A 24453-nucleotide genomic window follows, 5' to 3' on the forward strand; every position below is an offset into this window, starting at 1 on the left:
CTTTATGAAATATAAAGGGAATTTCAAGCAGGGAGGGAAGGAAACTGCGAAACACACACAGGGTTTTTGGTAGGGAGACATACCTCTTAACCACTCTGGACGGCCTAATAGGTCAAATCCTCGAGAGTAGGGCCGTTTTTTTAATTTGTTTGTTTATTTTGTTTTTGCTTTTTAAAATATCTTCCAACATGTATTAAAGGTTCAGTGAATTGCCATTCAGTCATTGATTTTTTTTTTCCTCTCCCCTTCTCCCTTGGGAATCCTGGAAAACAAAATATGCCCACGGAAACTCCTCAGGGGCGCCCCAACATCCAAAGCTTCTTTACTTGGACTCGCGCGCGCTGCACCCTTCCCCGCCATCCACGGCCCACTACCAACCACCCACTGCAAGTCCGCGGCATCTTCCAGCACAAACCCAGCGCGGGCTTCTCGAGCTCCCGAGCGCGCGCGCGCGCGTTTTCTCTTCGGCCCCCTACCCTGCAGCAAGGGCAGCGTGACGTAATGCAACCTCAGCAAGTCGGCAGCGATATAAAGAAGGACAAGGCGGCGCGCCTCCCAGACGCAGAGTAGCTTGTGATTGGCTCGGGCTGCGGAACCTCGGAAACCCGAATGTGAGGACCTTACAGATCCACAGCTGCCGACCCCTGCAGAAATCTGGAGCGCGGTCAGAATCCCACCGGCGGCGGCGGCGGCGGTAGTGGTGGCAGCAGGTAAGGAGACGCCTGAGGAGAAAGTCGAGGGATCTGGGTCCGCGACGCTCCGTGTCGCCCGTGGAAGAGGAGGAGAGGCTCACACCCAGCCTGTAGTGTGGGGCGAAGGGAACAATGGAAGTGGCGTCTAGTCCCTCAGCTTTACCTCCCCCTCGGTCTGGCAGTTTTTCCTCTCAGCCGCAGCTAGCGACTGGAGGAATGGAGGGAAGTGGAGTGTTTCCCTCTACAGGCCACCTCTCCTTCCTCTAGGCCAGAACCCCTAGGGGCAAGAGCCGTCGTTGAGACCGTCGGTGGTTTAGGGTGACGGGAAAATGGCGGAAAACAAAACGGTGAATTGAAGAATGCGGCATCCCCCTGGCATTTTCTCTCGGCGACACCCCCCAGTATTCCTTTCATTGGCGCCCCCTCCCGTTTCTCTGTCCCCCACCCTGCCTGCTGTTTATGGTAACCTTGGAATGCGTGAGGGATGCTGGGGTTTGCAAGGAGGTGGCACCGAATCGGGCATATTAGGGGGTAGGGAGCAGGCAGAGCCTGGGGGGAGGGCGGGTGTGTGCGGCAGTTGTCGCCTCCACTGAAATACCACCATTTTGGTTCCCAGCCGTCTCCCATGTAGCGGGGCTGAGAGAGCGCGAGGAGGATGAGGGGTTGGGCAGCACGGCGTGGGTAGCAGCGGTGGCAACCGCTGCACCAAGTGAGAGGAGGGAGGAGGGGAAAGGGTATTCTTGTCTCTTCGCTTTCTGCCTTTCCACGGAGAAGGTTCTCTGGTTCGGTTTAAGATCCAGTCATATGGGGAATATAGAAGAGGACACGTGTGTGCGTTCTGCCCTAAATGACTGAAACTTGGCAGGGTCGTGGGAAAGGGAGACTTATGCGGGGAGCAGGTTGCGTCCAAAGCTGCAATACTGCTACTTGCCAGAGCTCCTTTGTCTGCTGTCTCCGCAAATACTACTTTCACATTCTCTTGCTCTGCTGCCTTAAGATTTCTCTTCCCCTCTCACCCTGTTTACATCATCAAGAAGCTAGGTCTGGAATGAGCTGTTTGGATGAGACGGATGAGAGTAATTTTTTTTTTTTCTTTTGGTCGTTTTGTGATTTCTTCTCCCCGTACACTGATAGGAAGGTGTTTACTTGAAGCGTTCTTAGTGGTTACCTCCATTCAATGAGGATGTGAGATACTCTTGAGAATACTGAGGAGCCCAGCTATCTTTGGCTATTGAATACTTAACACAATGCTATTCTCATACCTTATTTATTATTGATCTTATTTTAAACTTCCTGTATGGGAAAAGGTGCTCCAGTTTATTTATTGGGTATTCATACAGTGTGATACTTCCTGCAGTAGTTGCACTATATGTTAAAAAATTTTAAACTTAATTGAGCGCTAGTGCAGATTTTTCTCTATCCATTTGGCAAGGAGAAAGCTTGCCCTTGGTTGATTCTCTTTCCCTTTCCGAAACAAGGTGTTGCTAGTGATTTTTAAATGTGCTTTAGAGAAGATTTGATGTAATGAAGTGGTTGAATTCTTAGTGTAGTATTGTTGCTTATATCGTAGTAGATAGTTTTTTCTGTCGGAATCCATTCTGATGCTTTTTAGATGAACAGATTTGAGCATCTGAGCCCTTCTCATCCTCAACCTGCATGCTAAAGTGTAAAGAAAACCCGCAAGTTGTATAAGAGATTTGGTTTAAAATGTTTTAAAATGTCTAATTATGAATGTATTTTTACAATAGGTAAAGAGAACGTTTTTCCAAAGAAAATAACATAAGTCAGAAGGAAAAATAACAAAAACAAATTGCTGCAGATTTTATTTTACAATATGTAAGAAAATCTACAATCTCTTCGAGACAGTCATATTAAGGTGATTAACAAAATTGTTTTATCTTATTTAATAATTTAAAGTAAGTGTTTAAAATATTTTCAGGCATTTGTAATTGTTCTATTAGTTATGTGAGAAAGAAAGCAATTATTCTAATTAAAGTTGAAATAGTACATTGTTTTAAATGTTAAAAATAAGTCCTTATGGCATTTTGATTTATCTCCGTGAACACTGGGGTAGTTTATCATGAACTCTAGGTAGTTTATCATGAACTCTCCTGGCCTCTGATGGCTTCATTTTGGAGGCAGGAAACAATGTGGTATTTGAAAAAAAAAAAGGAAAGAAAGACAAAATATCGCCAAGAATTTCTAAAACTTTGAAATTTTGTTAATACATAAAGTAATTTTGTTGAAACATTTGATAAACAGAAAGAAAACCTGCTGTCAGGATTTTTATATACATGATTAAAATGTTATATTCTCCTGCCTTCTGTACACTTAACAGAACTTTAAGGCAAGGAAACAAAATCTTTGTGATCTTAAGGATAGATTAAGTTGCTTTACATGGCAGCTTTCTAAAAGTTTAATGATATAACCTCATCTTTTGTGCAATATAGCCCAATTTATTCAACACTCCTAAATAAAAATGAGACAAACGCTTTATAAAATTGACAGTTTTTTGGTTGATATACTTAGAATTTTATGTTTGAAGGGGAAATGCACATATATACTTGTAAGAAATATACTTAGTGACAGCATTTGACTTTAGGTTCCATACTGTCTGGTGATCTTAAATATAGGATACATCACTTGAAATAAAATAGAATCCTTGCTTTCAAAACTAGCTTGAAGCTAGAGTGACTTTATTAATGATTAAGAGAAAAAAATCAGTTGTACAATTATAAGTAAATGATATTCTGAAAGGAACAATTTGCTAAATGTTTGTATGTGATTGATCTTATCTCTACCATATTTAGGAAGCAGTCATGTTTCATGAGTCCTCAAAACTATGAGACAAGAGAATGTAGTAGAGTGAGGCCAGAAGTCCTTACTGGCTCAAAGAACTCCAGGGAAACTGGGATAGAACATTTTACATTATAAGTAGAACCCCGGGAGCCAGAGGTGAACACAAGTTTATCTGCAGAGCTCCGCTGCAGGGCTGAGCTGGGTCTGGAAGAAATGGATGAGAGCCACTGGATGAAATTCACTAATACTAGACATCTGAGTCCTCTAGTAATGTATACATATCCCATATTGTCTGTTGTCATCTTGTTCTTTTTCTTCTTTTATAACCTACATTTTAACTGGAGCGTCAATGCTACTGTTTTGTTCTTTTGCTTGCTTCTATCACTTCCCCTGTGGCTTGTCACCCTTACTCTGCCTTATTCTCCATTATCTTTGATTTATTTCCTTTCACTTAGCCCTTCTTTTACTTATGCTTGTCACATAAAGTATCTAATCAAGGTTTTTATTTTCCTTTGTAATAAGATTTGCACACTTGGTTCTGAGGCATATTATCCATTGCATTTTCCTCAGAACAGCATACTTTGGCCTAAATGTATTTAAACTATTTTTAAAACTATTTCTTTTACAGAGGTTTGTGAATGAACTTTGCTAAATATGGATTCAGGTGGTGGAAGTCTTGGATTGCACACATCAGACTGTAGAATGGCCCATACCATGATTATGCAGGATTTTGGTAAAGCATTTTCTTTGTTGTATTTTTTTCTTTCTTTTTTAAGAGTCATAGCATAGTAAATATCAAAACTATATTGAAGAAAGGGATAGTTTAAGAAAAGTTGTACTTTTGCTAGGAAAATTTATATTTAGGGCTCATTTTCTTAAAGTAAACTATGTGTCCGTAGTCTTCTTAAAATCATTCTTAAAATTTTGTGGGAAGGGTGAAGTAAGGAAACTTAAAATATAGTGGTAATGTGACACTGAAAATGAAAAAAAACCCCTCAGTTTACATAAATAAAAACATCAGTTCTCAAATGTAGGAATTATTAAATTGACTTTCTTAAAGTTCATTTTAAATTGTATTGCTGCTAAAGCTGGAAAAAGAACTACTTCAGTCATTACAGAGAAGTTAGGTGTTTATATAGTGAGATATAGGAAGATCATGTATTATGTGATGAATTATATTCTGATGCAATATCCTCAGAAAGTTGTTTCTAATAACATCAATTTTTCCTTTAAAAAAAAAAAAAGATTCCCTACTTTTGTGGCCAAGTTTTTCAGTAGACTCTTAACAGTAGTTATTTGGATGAAATGTTAAGACTATCACAGTCAACAAAGAAACTGAATCGGGGCAGGGTCAGTCTGAATTATAGAATAGATTGAAGTATCTGAAGTATAAGAGGCAGGGATAGTGTGGTAAGAATTGAAGAAAAGTGGAGTGAGAGTAGAAAAGACAAATAGTGAATTAAGTAATTTGCCCAAGTTTACACAGATAGTTAACAGGACTGCCAAGACTAGAATCCAATTCTTCTGACTCTCAATACTGTAGGCCTTACAGTACTTGGGTGGCCCAGCTGGTTAAAGTGTTTGCCTTTGGCTCAGGTAATGATCCCAGGGTCTGAGATAGAGCCCTGCATCAGGTTCCCTGCTTAGCAGGGAGCCTCCTTCTCCCTCTCCTGCTGCTCCCTCTGCTTGTGCTCTCTTTCTCTCTCTCAAATTAATAAATAAAATCTATTTAAAAATAAAACAAAATAAAAATATCTTAGAAATGGAAGAAATACAGCATTTTCTCCATATGATACAAAATTTAACCTACCCTGTAGCATTTGGAGAAGTGTCAGACCCCTTCACTCCTGAAGAAGTTGCCTGTTAACAAGTAAAGCCTAACACCTTTCTAAGATTGAAAAAAATCTATTTAGTGCTGGTGAATATTTACTTGGTCTTCCTCTTACCTTTTTCATTATTCCTCCTTGGTGTCTTAAGATTTAATCAATCCTTTATTATGTCTAATACTTCCTTTTAGTTGCTAGGGAAGTAGAACATGCATATTGAAATACATTATGTATATTCTTTTTTTTCTTATTTTATTTTTTATTGAGATAATAATTCATATAACATGCAATTCACCCATTTTAAAGAATAGAATTCAATGGTTTTAGTATATTCACAGAGTTGTGCAAACATCACTGCTACCTAATTATAGAACATTTTGTCATTGGAAAAATAAAACTTAATACTCATTAGCAGTCACCCCCAACCCTGCTCCAGACTTAGGCAAGCACTAATATTTCTGTCTATGGATTTACCTATATATAAGTGGAACCATACCCTATGTGGCCTTTTAAGTTTTATCAGTATTGTAGCCTGTATCAGCTTCTTTTTAAATTTCTGCCAATATCAAAACTTAGATATTTGTAGTCCCATAAATTAATGATGTTTGTGAAACACTTTGGGATACACAGGTAGAGCTAGCCAAGTAAGGATACTGTGTAATAATACTCTGTATCACAGGATCTTTTAATTCTATAATATTCTTGGTGGGGGTAGGATAGCTACTATATTAAGGATTTGAAATAGTAATTTAATTCAGAAAACTCATTAGACCAGTTTCTTTTGAAGGATAATTGAGATTTAAATCTTTTTTTAAACTTTATTTATTTGCGAGAGAGTGTGAGACAGTGAGCATGAACAGGGGGAGGGGCAGAGAGGGAGAAGCAGACTCCCGCTCAGCAGGGAGCCCCGCCTAGGCTGGATCCCAAGACTCTAGGATCATGACCTGAGCCAAAGGCAGAGCTTAGCCAACTGAGCCAACCTGGTGCCCCTGAGTTTTAAAAAAATTACATGATTTATGAATAATTTTGCTTATGTCTCAGTATATTAGTTGTCCTTGGAATCTATGCCTCTGAATTTACTAGTTAAGATTTTATTGATGCAAAAACTCTGTGTTGTTCTGTGACTTAAATAGCAAAACAACCTTAGATAGTGGCCCAAGATAGACCCAACAAATACCAAATTTTATCCTATACCTCTGGTGAAATTCCAGGTATTTACATTTAAGTGAAATAACTTTAGTAAAATGGGAAATGCTTGAAATGATGACTTATTTCTTACTGTTGTTTGGTTATACAATTTCTTTCACACTTTTTAAATGATTTCTTACCATTTATAATTTGTCACCTAGTGACATAGTTAATGCCACTTAATGCTGCTTATTAAATGTTTTAAAATTTAATTGAGTGAGTGACTATGTGATAGATCTTTTTACTCATTTTTTTAAAGAGAGAGAGGGAATGCATTCACAAGTAGGGATGGGGAGACGGAGAATGAGAGAGAGACTCTTAAGCAGGATCCATGCCCAGCATAGAGCCCAATGTGGGGCTCGGTCTCACAACCCTGAGATCATGACCTGAACCCAAATCAAGAGTTGGATGTGTAACTGAGCTACCCAGGTGCCCCAGATTTTTTACTCTTTCCTCTCTCAAACTATTCCTTTAATAGTGAGGTTAACCCTATAAATCTCTTAAAAAACAAAACAAAACAGCAGTCTCTATGGTAAGTAAATTCTATTCTCCTTTTGGCGGGTAGAATTAAGTCTAGAGTTAAACATAAGTTCAGCCCTCAGCTTGAACCTTGATCAAGCTTATTTAACTTCTTTAAACCATTATTCCTTCATACTTTTTATAGTTCCTTCATATTTAAATAGGAGATAATAACACAGGTAATACATGTAAAAATATTAGCAGTTTGCTTGGTTCATAGTCATTGGTTCATATAGCTAGTGTGTAGTTAAATACCTGACTTTATTTAGAAATTCACTGGGATCTAGCAGATGAGCTGATAAGAAGAAAAAGCAAATTTAATAGGAAATGTCTTGGATCTTGCCCTGAGTAATCTGCCAGCACCCTATGGGGAACTTGTCAATTCCTTATCTAGCATCCTTGATATTATTTAGTTCAGTGTAAATAAGCATATTTGGATTTATTTTAGCTTAGATCTGATTTATTCTGGTGGGCAAGTTCCTACTAGAGTAGAGGCTAGTAGAGGCTCCCAGCCGGGTTCATCTGAACCCAGGCCAGCACTAACCATTATTCTCTGCTTCCATCATTACCTAATGTCTATTCTCAGGAATCACACTAACCTCCAGAATTTTCCATATTTTAAGTCTGACCTGTGGAAGGATTTTATAAAATATTAATTTAACTTTTTATATACATAGAATTCTAATACTGTGAATTTTATAGGTTTAGCATTTAATTTTTCCTTGCTAAAAACCACATTCTTAATCTGGTTGAATGCTGAATTTGAACCTTCACCAACTGCCTATCTCCAAAATGGCCAGTGGAGAAAAGTGAATAGGAAGTACTTGTTTCATACATACTCTCTTTGTCTACCAGATTTCCAAGATTGAGGCTATGTCCTTTTGGGATAATATGGTGGTTTAGGCAAGAGTTTGAGAATACTGAGAACAATGCAGAGGGATTGAAAGGAAGATAATTCTGAAAGGTAGCTTTCCCTTCTCACCTTATCTTTTGTTGGGTAAGAGTATTAATAATGTCCATTGGTGGGGTGCCTGGGTGGCTCAGTGGTTTGGGCCTCTGCCTTCGGCTCAGGTCATGATCTCGGGGTCCTGGGATGGAGCCCCACATAGGGCTCTCTGCTCAGCGGGGAGCCTGCTTCCCCCTCTCTCTCTGCCTGCCTTCTGCCTACTTGTGATCTCTATCAAATAAATAAATAAAAATCTTTAAAAAAATAATAATAATGTCCATTGGTCTCCATCCTGACTTGTTAACTGACTTCCATAATGCATTGGTTAATAATAATGAATGCTGGATAGCAGATGACACTCTTTCAGGTATGACATTATGTGAAGAAGGCTTTGTATTAGATTATTTAATGTAGATAATTGTGTTATAACCTGGTCCACAAACTCTATTAACTTGTTTCCTGTACACTTCAGTGAGGCAGGATTTAAGAGTTACTCATGAAGGGATTTTATACTTTTACATTTGTAAGGGGGGTAGGAGTTGGTGTTTACCATGCTACTCAAGAAAAACATTGTTTAAAGCTTTGTTCCTGCAGATTTACTAGTTTAGAATTTAGTGCAATTTAGAGTCCCTGTGTATTAATTATATCAAACCAAATCTTTATTTAAAATGAGTTGGAATTTTCCCCCCAAAATCAGGTGTTAAAAGATTCCTTCCTCTTTTGAATATAGCAATTTTATAAGTTTAGAGACTTTTATGTTTATAATGCATATTTTATAATACAGCCACCTTGTTGTATTTTACTAACTTAAACATTTTAGTACCCATTTATGTTTGTGTGTCTTTTTTATGTTAATTTTAGTTTTTTGAAATACAAGACTCACAGGAAGTAGAAAAAATAATACATAGTGTCCTGTGTAGCCTGTACTCCTCTTCTTGCAGTGGTGCCATCTTATATAACTGTAGTACAATATCAATTCTGGAGATTCATTCAGGTGTTGAATGTATGGATAGTCTATCCCCTTTTTATTACTGAGTAGTATTCCATGGTAAAGATGTGCCAGAGTTGGTTTTACCAACTATTTATCTACTGGGAGTACATTTGGGTTATTTTCAATTTTTTGCTATTATGTGTAATAGCTACTATGGTCTCTTATGAATTTTTTTAAAGATTTTATTTATTTATTTGACAGAGAGACAGTGAGAGAGGGAACACAAGAGTGGGGAGTGGGAGAGGGAGAAGCAAGCTTCCCGCCCAGCAGGTAGCCTGATGCAGGGCTTGATCCCAGGACCCTGGGATCATGACCTCAGATGAAGGCAAACGCTTAATGACTGAGCCACCCAGGTGCCCCTGTTATGAGTTTTCATCTATAGTTTTTTGTGTAAACATATGTTTTTATATCTCTGGGAAAAATGCCTTGGAGTGTTATTTCTGGGTTGTATGGTAAATACATGTTTAATTTTGTAGGAAGCTGGCATATATTTTCTATAGTTGCTGCTACCATTTTACATTTCTACCAGCAATGTATGACAGACCATTTCTTTGTATCCTCACCAACCTGTGGTGATATTATTCTTTTTTTAAAAAATTTTAGCTGTTCTAATATAATGATATCTCATGTGGCTTTCATGTTTTACTTGAAAATAAAGTGCATTATTTTTAAGGTCCTGATTTAGATTTTACTGACATTGTTTTCACCTACCTTCACCCCAGTGCCTGGTTGGTGCTATTTTGTTTGTTTTTCACTTTTATGTAAGCTCTATGCCCAATGTGGGGCATAAACTCACAACCCTGGTTCTAAGAGTCATGTATTCTACTGACTAAGCCAGCCAGATGCCGCTGTTGATGGTTTTTAGTGCAGTTAATTTGTCAGTGTTGTTGTTGTTTTTTTTTAATGATAGTTTGGCCAGAACGATTTCCTATTTTTAAAATGTTTTATATCATCTCATACATTAAATATGGTACTTTTAATTAATAAAATAACTTTACTTTTTTTGGATAATTGTTTGTATTATAGTGGCTGGAATGGCTGGTACTGCACATATCGATGGAGACCATATTGTTGTTTCAGTTCCTGAGGCTGTATTAGTTTCTGATGTTGTCACAGATGATGGGATAACCCTTGATCATGGCCTTGCAGCTGAAGTTGTCCATGGGCCTGATATCATCACTGAGACTGATGTAGTAACAGAAGGTGTAATTGTTCCTGAAGCTGTACTTGAAGCTGATGTTGCTATTGAAGAAGATTTAGAGGAAGATGATAGTGATCATATCTTGACTTCTGAGCTAATTACAGAAACTGTTAGAGTACCTGAGCAGGTTTTTGTGGCTGACCTTGTTACTGGTCCTGATGGACACTTAGAACATGTGGTCCAAGATTGTGTTTCAGGAGTTGATTCTCCCACAATGGTGTCAGAGGAGGTTCTTGTAACTAATTCGGATACAGAAACTGTGATTCAAGCAGCTGGTGGTGTTCCTGCTTCTTCAGTTACTATTAAAACCGAAGATGATGATGATGATGATGATGATGATGATGATGATGATGTCAAGAGCACTTCTGAAGACTACTTAATGATATCTTGTAAGTGAAACAAAAGACAGAATTACTTGGGAGATTGATTTATATAAAACCTGGGAAGGCTTTCTGGGATGGGGAATCTATTCAATAAAAATCATGGGGATAATCTTTTTGAAAAATAATTTTTTCCAAAGCTGTATGGTTGTGATGCTTTTTTGAACTTGCTCATATTTTTAATTTGCTCATTGAAAGTTCATATCCAGAACTAAGCAAAATAATGTAATTAATATCTTAGAGCAGAAAGGAAGGTTCAATAAGAACATTAACTGATAAAATTTTTAATGGTAAATATATATATTTCAAAGTGGGAAGTTTATGTAGCCACTGCTTTCTTTTTATTGTAGCAGGTACTGGAGTTGTCAGTTCAGTTTTGCTGAGGAATTCAAGCATAATATATTAAGAAATGTGTAATTAATTTTTTAATAAATACTTGAAAAGGAGATCGTAAACTCTGTATTCTGTAATTCTCCCTGTGTTTATTTTGTTTGTCTAAATGTGCATGTGTATATTCTAAGCAAAAAATACTTTACTGTGTTTATTTCAGATTGCTTTATGATGTCTATAAGACATTCTATCTGAAGGAGGAAGATAGAAATATCTTGTTCTCATTTTAAGTGGTGGGTTTGCCTGAACAGCAACAATAATAAAAATCTCATGATGAGTTATTGAAGGAGCGTGAGGAAGAAGTGGGTCTATTCTTTAAAAATTTGAAGGGATCATGCTGGAAGTACTAAAGATTAGATAAAACTTCACTTTTTCATGGTGGATTTTTGTGCTTCTCTTTTTAAAATAAAAAAGGATTGATTGGGAAGTACATCAACAGGTAGAGTTATGTGTATGTGTTTATAAAGTGATTGTATGTTATATGTGTATCAGTGAATACAAAACTGAAAACCAATTGGATTTATTTAATTTGTAAATATGATTCTGAAGTCTAGCATGTTAATTTTTTCCCTCTATAACTACTTTTCAGGGTGAATATTTACATTGTTTCTAAGGGAATAAGTTGTGCCACTAAAATACTGTCTGCAAATGTTATTACCTCTTTTTAAATTGATGTCCATTACGAAAGCAATTCATATTTACATCTTAGCCTGATGTTAAAAAAAACTATGGTTATGATCATATAAAATAGTGTGACAAAAGTTGGCAGCCGTTCTGTATCAAAGTAATATTATGCCTTTAAAAAAGTACTTGTCAGATCAAACTTTTTGATATTAGAGTAGTTTAAAATTTAGACATCATATGTCTTGTGAATTGTCAGACCTTAACATATCTGCTATGATTTAATTCTGCAGAAGATTTTTAAGAGTTTCTAGAATATTTTAATTTACACTGTTTATCTTTATATTGCCATATATGTTAAATGCAAAGGATTTTTGTCCTACTCTAATAGGAGTAAACTGAAGATTATAAAGAAAATTGTATTGCTTGAATAATGCTGGGACTGCTATGGGACCATTCTAGAGGAAATTTAGACTGGGAATTAATTAACTCCTTAATCATTAGTAAAGAAACAACAATGATTTTTTTAATCCATTTAAAACCTAAGCAGTTTTTTACTGTAGCAAATGGAATATGCAAAAATTAAATATTTTTTTATATCACCCATTTTCTCACCACACAGATCCTTGACCGTTTTTATAATGGTTATACTCAAATTGGAGCTACTTACTCATTACAATTTTCATTTATTTTATTTTGTTCTCTTTTGATTTAGCTTTTCCATTTCTTCCTTCATAATTTTCATTTCATTTTCTTTACCTCTTGGTTTCTCTTGGCCATTGAATCTTATAGGAGTTATGAGAATAAATTGCCATAAAGGCCTCAGTGCTAATTTTAAAAGTCCTCTTTTCTGTGTGTGTTTTTTTTCCCAAGATAGAGATTTTCAAAATATCTAAGAGATAGAGTAGAGGAATTAAAACAGACCTTTGCCTTGTTCCTGAATCCCTAAATATTCCCATAAGGAAATCTTTTCAGTAGCTGAATTTTACAGTTAGGGAATTTGTCTTATCTCATATCTGAGGAGCATTTGAGCTTTTTCCCCATTCAGGCCAAATATCACAAGTTCTCTGTCTTAGCAGATGTTTAGGGTTTCCCACTTGTGCTTAAGCAACTTGAAAATTAATATAGAACAACTGTATAATTCTAAAATTATCTTAAGTGTGCTGTTCTTTAAAAATACCTAACATCCATAAAACATTTATGGGTGATGATTTCCTTTATAAGAGCTGCACTGGAAGAGGGATGTTCCATTAGATAATGAACCAATATAAAGTATTCAATTGTTTTTTACCTATAAAATTTGTTAATATTTCTTTCAGGAACATAATTTTGTATAAAGCAAAATTTCTTGGCAGGGTCATTATGAGAAATCCCATCAAACCTCACCAATTTCAAGGCTTAAAATGAAAAGTTAAAACCTTTGTATTTTTTTAATATAATGAATTTGTTGAGACACAGCTCACATGTCATAAAATTCACCATTTAAGGCACACAGTGGTTTTAATATATTCATAGCATTGTATAACTATCACCACAATTTGGGAATTTTTTTCCTCACTCCAAAAAGTAACCCCATGTCCTTTAGTAGTCACCCTGGACCCACCCCCCTCCACCTACCACTCCCCCTCCCCTGGCCATCCTAATCCAATTTCTGTTTCTATAGATTTACCTATTCTCAACATTTCATATAAACAGTATCATGTAATTTGTGGCCCTTTATGTCTGACTTCTTTCATTTAACATAATGCCTTCAAGGATCATCCATATTGTAGCATGTGTTATGTGTCAGTACTTCATTCCTTTTTGTTACTAGTATTTCATTATAAGGGTATACATTTTATTTATCTATTCATTGGTTGATAGACATTTAGGTTGTTTCTACTTTGGGGCTGTTATGAATAATGCTGCTATGAAGATTCATGTACATGATATGGTGCAGACATATGTTTTAAGATATCTTGGGTTTATACCTTGGAATAGAACACCTTCGTAATCTAAATTTTACCAACTTTTGGTTGTTTCAGTGCTATGAAGTATAGATCCTTTACATGTTGCCTGACCTGATTTCTATGGTTATTATAATAATAGAGCATTCATATACTCTATATTGATAATAACATATCTACCAGATAATTTTGGTAGATGTAACACAAAAGGGGTACAGTTAAAAAGCCTACTCAGCTTTTAAAAGGAATATTACATTTTTAATCAAATTGTGCTGTTGAGATATATAAAGGAATATTAAACATTAGCAAACTTGCCAACAATGCATCTTACTATTTTATGTTATATTTAGCACCAGTAGAATTCTGTGATACGTATAATATTACCTGCTGTTACTGTCTGGAACATCTTGTGGGTTAAGAAAGAGCGCTGTGAGACTAGGATATTGCAAGCCTTACAATAAGCAAAAAGGTTAAGCCTTAGTTTGGGGTATTTTGAGTAGTATTTGCATTCAGAAGATCTTTGAGGATCCTTTTCTAAAATCACTCCATTGTCTATTAAGTCTTTGTTAACTGTGTTACTTTCTATAACAAAGAATATAGAATATATCTTGGTTAAGTTCATGGTTTATCTTTTAAAACTGCACACGAGCATCCTTAATAACTTTATCATCTTTTATGAACTTAAAATACAGAACAAGTTTGGTTACTCCATATATTTCAAAATTGTTCATTCTGAGGAATGTAAGTAGAAAATAACGGATACATTAAGCTATGGACCTTAAGGCATGGTATAGATATATTAGATATAGATATAAGGCATGGTATACATATATAGATATAAATATATAGAATATTTTTGAGCTTGTAGGTATCAGAATAGCAACAGTTATTTCAGTACTTAAAGTAAAAGCTATGGTACAAAGCTATGGAGAAGTGACCACAAACTATATTTCATTTCATGAGCTTAAATTTTGTGAATTATAGTTTTAATTCAGTTTTTGCAGAAGGAACTGTGACCACTTTAAACTATTCAATTATATCAAATGAGAGTATTTTCAGTATCCTATTAATTTACTGTTAGCTATTCCAAGTTAAGAAATTAATATTCTGGGCACTTTCTGAGGTTTTTGCATAACCTATGTCTTTATTTTCAAGAATGAGAAAGCATTTTCTGGAAGGATAACTTGCCTCTTTTTTCTGTGATATCATTGTTTTAATTTAACAGATTTTGAAAGAAGCTACTAATTCAACATCAGATACTTTATCATCTTTTATTCTTTCATTTTAATCTGTCCCATTGTCAAAAATAATTTTGCCAAAAAAACATAGTATTAGAATTAAGGGCTTTTATGGAATGACAATATTTATTCTATTTATTTTGATCATTTGGGTCCTTTCTTTCAGAGACAGGCTATTTGAACTCTTAAATAGTATGGAATCATTTCTGTTTTATCAAAAAGTTAAAGTAGCTTTGCATTGTTAAAAAGAATTTCTGAAACTTAGTGTCTTTCACCATTTTGAAAGGCCAAAAGAATATTTTTGAGCTTGTAGGTATCAGATTTGAAACTGAGGTAAGGGAAATCTGGATTTTGACCCATTTAGATCTTCTTGAAATTCATTTTTTTAAGATTACTGAATTATCTTTTTTATGTCACTTTATTCTTGTTCTAAGCAGTTCTGGAACAGTTTAGATATAGGCAGAGTCTTTAGGATTTTATGTTTCATATATGATGCTATGATATACATAATAGGAAGGAGCAGATTTTTCATACAGATTACATTTCAGTTTTCATAGGTACAAACATTGAAATAAAAAATGGTAGACATATAATATTTGGGGAAGTGTATTACTTAATACTTGTGGTCAAAGAACAAAGTTTATTAATATATATTTACTGCATAGTTTGCGCATAGTATTCACATGAAAATAAGTGTTATTCTTAAAGACTGTAGAGCAGAGAATCAAAATTTTAAGCATACTTAAAATGTAAGTAATATTTTCATATTGTTGCTTTACCTTTATACATGATTTTGGAGTCTAGCATATGTTAGTAAATATAGAAGTACACAAAATTTCTGGTTTGAAGTTGTCTTCCATTGACTTAACAGGAATCAAAAGTATTAAGATTTTATTTTTTTAATTCCTAAAAGGCCCTTTTTATAAAATAATTCAGTTGTTTTCTGTTCTCTCTTATTTAATTCTAGATTTCATATGCTAATTTGTTTTAGAAATATTGCTATTTTATTTAGAAATTGTTGTTTATGTGAGCTTATTTTATGAGTACTATGTATTTTATGTTTTGATTTTTTTCTGTTTATTGACTGGGTGTTAAGATTTAACTTAAAATGTTGAACGTAATGGAAGATGATTTAATAATTTCCCAAACTGTTTTAATTAAAACCTTATGGTTGTTAAGTATTTCATATATAAATTAAAATTTCCAAATAAGTTTTTATATGGTTATGATCATGTAATGTATCTGATCTCATATACTGTTTTTTTCATGAATCATATCACTTTCAATAGTTGCACAATAATTCATTAAGTGAAGATAGTGGATAGGTTATTAACACATTCATGTTTCACTTATGCTTAACATCCACTAAATGTCAATTGTACTTTTTGACTAAAATAGTTTCTTCTTTATATTTTACAGTGGATGATGTTGGGGAAAAATTAGAGCATATGGGGAACACACCATTAAAAATCGGAGGTGATGGTTCACAAGAGGATGTTAAAGAAGATGCATTTGGTTCAGAAGTAATTAAAGTGTATATATTTAAAGCTGAGGCTGAAGATGATGTTGAAATAGGTACAAATCTTAATTTATTGCTATAATAAGAATTAAAACTAATTCTTTTCTGGAAACTATTCTAAAATTGTCTTTAAAGTGCAGATTTTTTATAGGTTTCTTTGGGGATGGAATATTAAAAAATTGTATATGAATAAAAAGGAATGCAGAATATGTCATTCTTGGATTCTTTCATCATAAGTAGACTATTACATTTGGAACTACAAAAACAAATGAGTAGAGAAGATTTGATTTAGAGTAGAAAGTTATATTGAGTGTTTAAGGGTCTGCTAGAGGCAGGCTGCTTAGAAATCCTAGTTCTGCAATTTAGCTGAGTGGCTGTTGGTGAGTTACTTAACCTCCTTCTGTCTCAGTTTCCTCATCCATTAAATGGCCATCATGACAGTAACTACCTCATAGGGCTATTGTGAGGATTAAATGGGCAAAGCACATGTTAAAGACTTATATAGTGCTTGGCATGTGTATAATGTGTTAACATTTGTTTTTATTTCTCAGTGGTTACTGAAATTTAGAGTGTAATTTATAAGAAAATTCTCTTGACACTTGGAAATTTATATTGGAATATTTTGGGGAATACTTTTTTCTAAAGGAAAATGCTCCTTTTTTAAAAATTTTTGAAGATTTTATGTATTTATTGGAGAGAGAGACAGAGTAAGAGAGAGAGCATATGTGGGGTGAGGGGCAAAGAGAGAAGCAGACTCCCTGCTGAGTGGGTAGCCTGATGCAGGGCACCATCCCAGGACTCCGGGATCATGATCTGAGCCGAAGCACTTTAACTAACTGAGCCACCCAGGCACCCAGGAAAATATTTCTTATACATCCTTCTTACTAATTTAGGAAATTGTTCCATGATACTTCTCTATTTTGATATGTGATTTAATTTTTAAGGTGGAACAGAAATTGTCACAGAGAGTGAGTACACCAATGGACATTCCGTAGCTGGAGTGCTTGACCAGAGCCGAATGCAGCGGGAGAAGATGGTTTACATGGCAGTTAAAGATTCTTCTCAAGAAGAAGATGATATTAGTAAGATATCAGTACAAGGGCACTGTAGTGACTTGTCAGTAGCCATCATGAATTCTTTTTTAAAAGAAGATTAAGCAATCTCAGAAATACAAGCACTATATAGGAACTAAGTACAATAAAATAAGTCTGACCTTTGCTGTAATTATTTTAAAAGGAAATGGTCCTTTTGTCCAGTCATGCATACACATATTGTTCAAATCAGCAAACATGAAATACTATGTCTCAGATTCCAGGGATACAGAGATAAATAACATATGGTTCCTGACTTCATTAGTCCTCACAGAATATATATGGAATTATTGGAAATCTATTTTGTGTGTTATTGGATATGTTGCATGCATGTTAAAACTCACAACTCGTCTCTGAGGTAGGTGGTATTATCTTTGTTTTATGGAAGGAAAAAATGCTCAGGGATATTGAATAACCCAAGATAATTTCAATATTAAGTGAGGAATGTAGGATTTCAACTCATATCTGCCTAAATACTGCCAATGTACTTTCCACATGGCAGTGAACACTGTTGGCCTCTCTCTGGATTTAGCAATGGAAGGGTTAACTGGTGGTTCTCCTTCTGTCACTGAAGGATTAGATAAGTAAATATTCTTCCAAATCGGTGAAGCTGCCAGAATATTTACTTATTATGCCTTTGATGGTCTCCAAGTAGTTGCTGTTTAAGGTGTCTTGGGGCTGAGTACCATAGGGTGAAAATAACTCATCAGATTTCCTTTCCTGCCATGCTGCCCATTTCCTTACGAAGACATGTTACTCTCTGCCTACTTTCTTTTCACCTCAGTGTAGGAATGCAGTCCTTCCCTAAGGCTTCTTCTGTTTTCTTGATATGCTGAGAAAAAAACTATTTTGTTTTGCCCTAGAAGGGCAAGAGCCTCCACTTCAGTACGTTACCTGGATGATACTGAGTTTTACCTATACTGTACTCTGATCTCCACTCCTCAGATTTCCTTCCCTAGAAGCCATGGGAAGCTGAATTCCAATCCCAAACATGAATAATACACTACAGTTGAAAATATAAGAACAAGTAAGTCTAGAGGATTTGATCAAAGAGGAAAATAATTTCTATTGGCCTCTAAATTCTTTCTTTCTTTCTTTCTTTCTTTATTTACTCATTGGTTGGTAAAGGGGCACAATGGAAGGTGGGAGACTGAAGCTGAGGTTAGCTGATGCCAGAATTCCTTGGGCATGTGGCAAACTTCAATCAGTGTCTCTTTCTCATCAGTTGAAAGAAGGGAAACTTGGGAGAAGAGGGATACTTTTTCCCCACATTTTTTTCCACATTTCTTCCATAGTGAACAGAAGATCCCAGGGTGTGAGTCAAAGGAAAAGCATAAATTCAAGCCAATTTTTTACTTAACAGCTTAAATCTAAGTAGGTTAAAGCACATAAAATACACTAAATGACCCTGTAGGTTTAAATTTTTTTACACCAATAATATATTCTTTAAAAATGAATCTCACTTAATGCTTTCTTTTCTCAGTAGGGTCTCTGAAAATCCTGCCTCTTAAAAGGTGTCCACATATTCGTGAGCACCAGCTTATATATGTAGTGTGTGTGTGTGTGTGTGTGTGTGTGTGTGTATGTGTGTGTGTGTGTGTGTATGGATATATATTACATATATATGTGATTTTAATTATTTTATTTAATTTTTTTTCAATTACTAGTATTTTTTACTACTTTTCTTTGCATGTACACTACTGCATTTAAGTTACAGAATGTGGGGTAGCAAGGACCACTTTCTAGTATTGGTTCTACGGGAAATGCTTTCTGAGTTCCAAAGAACAATCAGGCAGAATTATGGACTGCGACATTTTTTTACAAATTTGTAATGCCCAATGGACTGTAAAATCAGTCAGTATATTTCAAGCGCACATGTTTTATATAACCTAAAAGTCCTTTTCATAGGGTAGGTTCTAAGAGAGTAAGAGTTTTGATAAATGATTGTCTCTAGTGGCACTAGTCTCCAAAGTGCCTAATGTCATTTTTAAATTAACCAAACTGAAATCTTGACAGTTGAAAGATTTAAATTGTTTAGAATTTTTACCCATTTATTAAATATTTGGGGTTATAAACAAGCAATTATTTCTAAAATTTAGGTTGCGCTGAAATAGCAGATGAAGTTTACATGGAAGTCATTGTAGGGGAAGAGGAAGGAACTTCTCTCCCTGAGACTCAGCTTGAGGACTCTGATGTTAATAAAACAATTGTCCCTGTTGTCTGGGCTGCGGCATATGGTAGGACACTGGTATTTTTTCACCTGATAAGTACATATCTATTTGATCAGCCTTTAGGTCATTAAATATGCTGTGCTAATGCCCCCCCTGAGTTGACTAATATTATAAAATGTTTTGCTGTGGACTGATTAATCTCTAGGTACTTTTACATGATTTTCCTACCATATATCTTATGTTATTTAAAATAAACCTTGCTTAATGCATTGTTTTTCAGTAGGATTTATTTAAAATCCTACCTGCATTAGTGAGTACCATTAAAAAGTTTTTATTTTTCTAAAATAGGAATATCCTTTCAAAACTGATCTTTCCCTTTTTTCAAAAACTTATTTCATGTTTTAATGACACAAATAAGATTTTGGGGGTTTGAAAAGAAACAAATCCAGGTATGCTCTTCTACAAAGTATCTAATGGAAGGTTAATTTATCAAGGTTTTTTTTTCTATTTTACCTCATTCCTACTTAATTTACAAGAAGGTCCAGGTATACTCTTTACTTTGAAAAATTTTGGTGTTCCAATTCATTATCTTATCTTGGTTTTTTTCAAAGGTTCATTCATTCAACAGTCGTTTATTGAGCATCTTCAATTTTGAGTGTATTCTGCAGAAATATCTACTCAATTTTTATTTAAAATGTAAGATTGTTCTGGATGTTAACAGTTCCAAGGATGCTAACAGTAGCCCTTATTTTCAGTGCGTGAAATTATATCTAATCTATGGGAGAGGAAGAACTCAACAAAAAAAATTTTTAATCCAAGGAACAGTGGTCAAAGTAAGATTTTTGTAGATTAAGATGTGATCCACTAGTAATCATTATACTCAGCATGTAAGTTTTTAATTAGTTTTTTTTTTTAGGAGATGAAAGAAGAGTTTCCCGGAGGTATGAAGATTGTCAAGCATCAGGTGAGAGAGCTTTATATATGAGATGTAAGTTAAATAGCCAGTTTTATATACTGGTTGAAAAATAAGTAGTTACTGGTTTGTGTGTAAAGACACATATGTTAGACTCTGACTTGCCTGGTCATATCTTATCTAGTTAATTACATAGGAGAGAATATGGATATACTTTGTGAAATTTAGCACCACAATGGCAACTTAATGCCATGTCATATCTAGTAATTCATCTAACCAAAAGCAAAAAGTATAAATATTATATAATTTAATAGTGTATCAATTTTTTTCCAGGAAATGCCTTGGACTCAACATTAGAGAGCAGAAGTAGTACAGCAGCACAGTACCTTCAAATTTGTGATAGCATTAATACAAATAAAGTACTTAAACAAAAAGCCAAGAAGAGGAGAAGGGGAGAAACGAGGCAGTGGCAAACGGGTAAAATACTACTACTTTCTTTTATGAATATTGCCATGATTTGAAATGTAGAAGCCATTTTTTATAAGCAAAGGAAAGAGTCAGTTTGTACAGTGTAGACCCACTTCCATATACCTGTGTTTGATTTAAATAGTTGTTTTTTTTAAATATTTGACTGGTATATAAACTATGTTTGTTTGCTCTTTTCCCAAATGAGAATTTTCAGGTTGGTTTCACAATAAAGGGTGCCTATTTCTAGTTTACAAAATGTATATAAGGTGAATAATCTATAGTACAAAGATGCTTAGTACTTTTTAGTGAGCTATTTTATCATAAGTTGCTTTTAATGTACATTTTATCCTGCAAGATTTTATTCTACTAGTATAGTTTTCATATTGTGAATGCCAGCTAATTTTAGCACCTTTATTGTAAAACCCTTTAAAACATCTGGCCAAATGTCACAACTTCCTTTTTTTTTTAATGTAGCTGTTATAATAGGCCCTGATGGACAGCCCCTGACAGTATACCCTTGCCATATTTGCACAAAAAAGTTTAAATCCAGGGGATTCTTGAAAAGACACATGAAGAATCATCCTGATCACTTGATGAGAAAAAAATATCAGTGTACAGATTGTGACTTTACAACTAACAAGAAAGTAAGTTTCCATAACCACTTGGAAAGCCATAAGCTTATAAACAAAGTTGACAAAACCCATGAATTTACAGAATACACACGAAGATACAGAGAGGCTAGTCCACTGAGTTCAAATAAACTTATATTAAGAGACAAGGAGCCGAAGATGCACAAGTGCAAATACTGTGACTATGAAACTGCAGAACAAGGACTATTAAACAGACATTTACTGGCTGTTCACAGCAAGAATTTTCCTCATGTTTGTGTTGAGTGTGGGAAGGGCTTTCGACATCCCTCTGAACTCAAGAAACATATGAGAACCCATACTGGTGAGAAGCCATATCAGTGTCAGTATTGTGTCTTCAGATGTGCAGATCAGTCAAATCTGAAAACTCACATTAAGTCTAAGCATGGTAGCAGTTTACCATATAAATGTGAGCATTGTCCTCAAGCATTTGGTGATGAGAGGGAGCTTCAACGCCATCTGGATTTGTTTCAAGGACATAAGACACACCAGTGTCCTCATTGTGACCATAAGAGCACCAATTCAAGTGACCTTAAGCGGCACATCATATCTGTCCATACTAAGGATTTTCCTCACAAATGTGAGGTCTGTGAAAAAGGTTTCCATCGTCCTTCTGAGCTCAAAAAGCATAGCGATATCCATAAGGGTAGGAAGATTCATCAGTGTAGGCACTGTGACTTTAAAACATCAGATCCGTTTATTCTTAGTGGTCATATCCTTTCAGTTCACACAAAGGATCAGTCATTGAAGTGTAAAAGGTGCAAGAGAGGGTTCAGACAACAAAATGAGCTCAAAAAACATATGAAGACCCACACTGGAAGGAAGATTTATCAATGTGAGTATTGTGAATATAGCACTACAGATGCATCTGGCTTTAAACGACATGTGATATCAATACATACAAAAGACTATCCACACAGGTGTGAATTCTGCAAGAAGGGATTCCGAAGACCATCAGAAAAAAATCAGCATATTATGAGGCACCACAAAGAGGCTCTTATGTAATAAGATCAATATAAAGAAGGAAGCTATTTCAAGAATATGATATGCTACATGGGAGGAAAATTTCATGAACTGTTTCATGTAGTTCCAAAGCTTGATAGTAAATCATAACTTTACATTCTTTGTATTAGAGATCTTGAAATATTTGAATTGACAGGGGATCTTGTAGCCCTTTGAAAATTAAAGAATTTAAGAAGCACCATAGAACGGTTGCAGAAAAACTCTTAAGTGTCTATTTAATAGTATTATATGTATAATTAAACTACAGAAGGGAAAAGCAAAGACAATGACTTTATTTGGCTGATCACACTAAAGATAAATGTTTCTGAAGAAATCATAATCAATTGAGTTTAGCAGTGCTTTGCTGTGGCAAGCAAGTCTCACTTTTATGTGATTTTCAAAATGAGGTGGGGCAATAAAATGCAGTCATCCACCAGTCACTTAGTCATTGATCCTTTTTTATGGTATCTGAAAATTGAATTCCAGAAATGGCAAAAGTTTTGTGTATTCATTAAAAGAAATGTCACTGAAAAACAGCTTATATTAATTCAATGCTATTAAAAAGAATTTCAGAGCTGCTAAGATTTTATCACAGGATAGGATGTTTAAAATACAGCATTCTTTGCTGAAGTCTAAGGTGAAGTCTGAGATGAAAGCTCCCTTTTTTCTGATGTTCAAGTTGATTTTTCAGTATGGCATATATGACAAAAGTATTTTGAGTCAAATGTGGCTTTCTAAAACAGATGCAGCAGTAGTGTTGCAAATAAAGTTAGCACTATATTTCTTAATGATCTTAAGATTAAATTGAGAGAACACAGTTTTCTTAAAAAACAATGTTTAGAAGTTTCTTTTTAGGTCAGTCTCAGCAAGTAGGGTTGGTTTAGTCTTACTTGCTCTAATGTTTCAAGGTGCAATTTTATGCCATTATTGAAAATTTTGATTTTTAAAATCTATATACCATATTATTAACATGCATTTTCAACGTGAGGCAGCATATATGCAGTATTTAGCAAAACACTGTGTTGCCAATAGAGTTTGGAGGTGGATATTCAGTTTACAGTGTATAAATTTAAAATATGCATCCTTTTAACAACGCTTTGTGTTAGCATGCTGCAAATCAAAATGGCGCTTAATATAAAAAGCTGGTTTAGGGAAATTTTAATGAAAATCTTGTTCATAAATGTAATGCATATGATGTGTACTTTTAAGTTATAGTTGCTTCATGTTTACACTCAGCTGTTCAACATAATTAAAATGTAATTTTACTTTATGCTATATTGTGGCTTTGTGTTTGAAATAATGTTCACCTTTCTGTTTCTGCACCAGATGAGAATCTGTTCCTTGAGAATAAATTTTTTATCTTTCTTCACTTCAGAATATTAAATTTGGAAAATTTAAAATAGTGTGTTATGTGGCTGTAAATGATGTACACGCTGTAAAATAAGATTGTCGTTGTTATGTGGGATTATTATTTCTAAATGTTACTCATTGAAATGAGCATACAATAAAAAGCATTTATTGCACTTCAAGGTTTTATGAATTTATTTAAAGTTTGTTGTAGTGTTCACTCTTTATTAAAAGACTTTCTTCCTAAAACTGCTCTTAGGTAATTTGGTCCACAATTTAATGTCTTGTAGATTTTGTGCATTAACAACATGAGCTAGAAACTTAAACAATTATGATGGCTATGGCATTATTATTCCTCAGAAATGTATATTTTTGCTAAAACCATGATGAAATACTATAAAGGTGCTCATTTTAAGACTTGGGATTTAGTATTATAGAGAAAACTAGAAATTCCTTTCCTGCTTAAGTAACCCAAACCTGAGAAAATAATCTAATTATGTTCCAAATAGACCAATACACATTCAAAAGGAAAAGCATTAAATCAAGTGTTTAGGAAAG

The 24453-nt window shown here is 34.8% G+C and overlaps 1 protein-coding gene across 11 annotated transcripts; it reads left to right on the top strand.

Annotated features, from left to right (window-relative positions):
* The first annotated feature begins 526 nt into the window (after positions 1-526).
* On the top strand, positions 527-24071 carry ZNF711 (zinc finger protein 711). 11 transcript variants are annotated; one of them, XM_032330961.1, is made up of 12 exons: positions 527-710; positions 2441-2568; positions 3503-3763; positions 4120-4224; positions 9976-10551; positions 16157-16312; positions 17201-17338; positions 19447-19584; positions 20274-20351; positions 20435-20482; positions 20765-20908; positions 21374-24071. In XM_032330961.1, the coding sequence occupies exons 4-12, from the start codon at positions 4146-4148 to the stop codon at positions 22549-22551; spliced, it is 2535 nt and encodes an 844-aa protein (XP_032186852.1). In that variant the 5' UTR covers positions 527-710; positions 2441-2568; positions 3503-3763; positions 4120-4145; the 3' UTR covers positions 22552-24071. The 11 variants fall into 11 exon arrangements, with proteins under 11 accessions (XP_032186852.1, XP_032186851.1, XP_032186855.1 ...); XM_032330960.1 differs by having other exon boundaries at positions 3503-3758; XM_032330964.1 differs by having other exon boundaries at positions 3503-4224; positions 9988-10551.
* The last annotated feature ends 382 nt before the right edge of the window (positions 24072-24453 follow it).

The sequence above is a fragment of the Mustela erminea genome, chromosome X, assembly GCF_009829155.1.
Source record: "Mustela erminea isolate mMusErm1 chromosome X, mMusErm1.Pri, whole genome shotgun sequence".
NCBI lineage: Eukaryota > Metazoa > Chordata > Mammalia > Carnivora > Mustelidae > Mustela > Mustela erminea.

Excerpts from the sequence above, each read along its gene's own strand:
- ZNF711 (XM_032330961.1), top strand. The coding sequence starts at position 4,146 with ATGGATTCAGGTGGTGGAAGTCTTGGATTGCACACATCAGACTGTAGA. Across the intron at positions 17,339-19,446 it reads TCAAGAAGAAGATGATATTA|GTTGCGCTGAAATAGCAGAT; the intron begins GTAAGATATCAG and ends TCTAAAATTTAG. Across the intron at positions 19,585-20,273 it reads TGTCTGGGCTGCGGCATATG|TGCGTGAAATTATATCTAAT; the intron begins GTAGGACACTGG and ends CCTTATTTTCAG.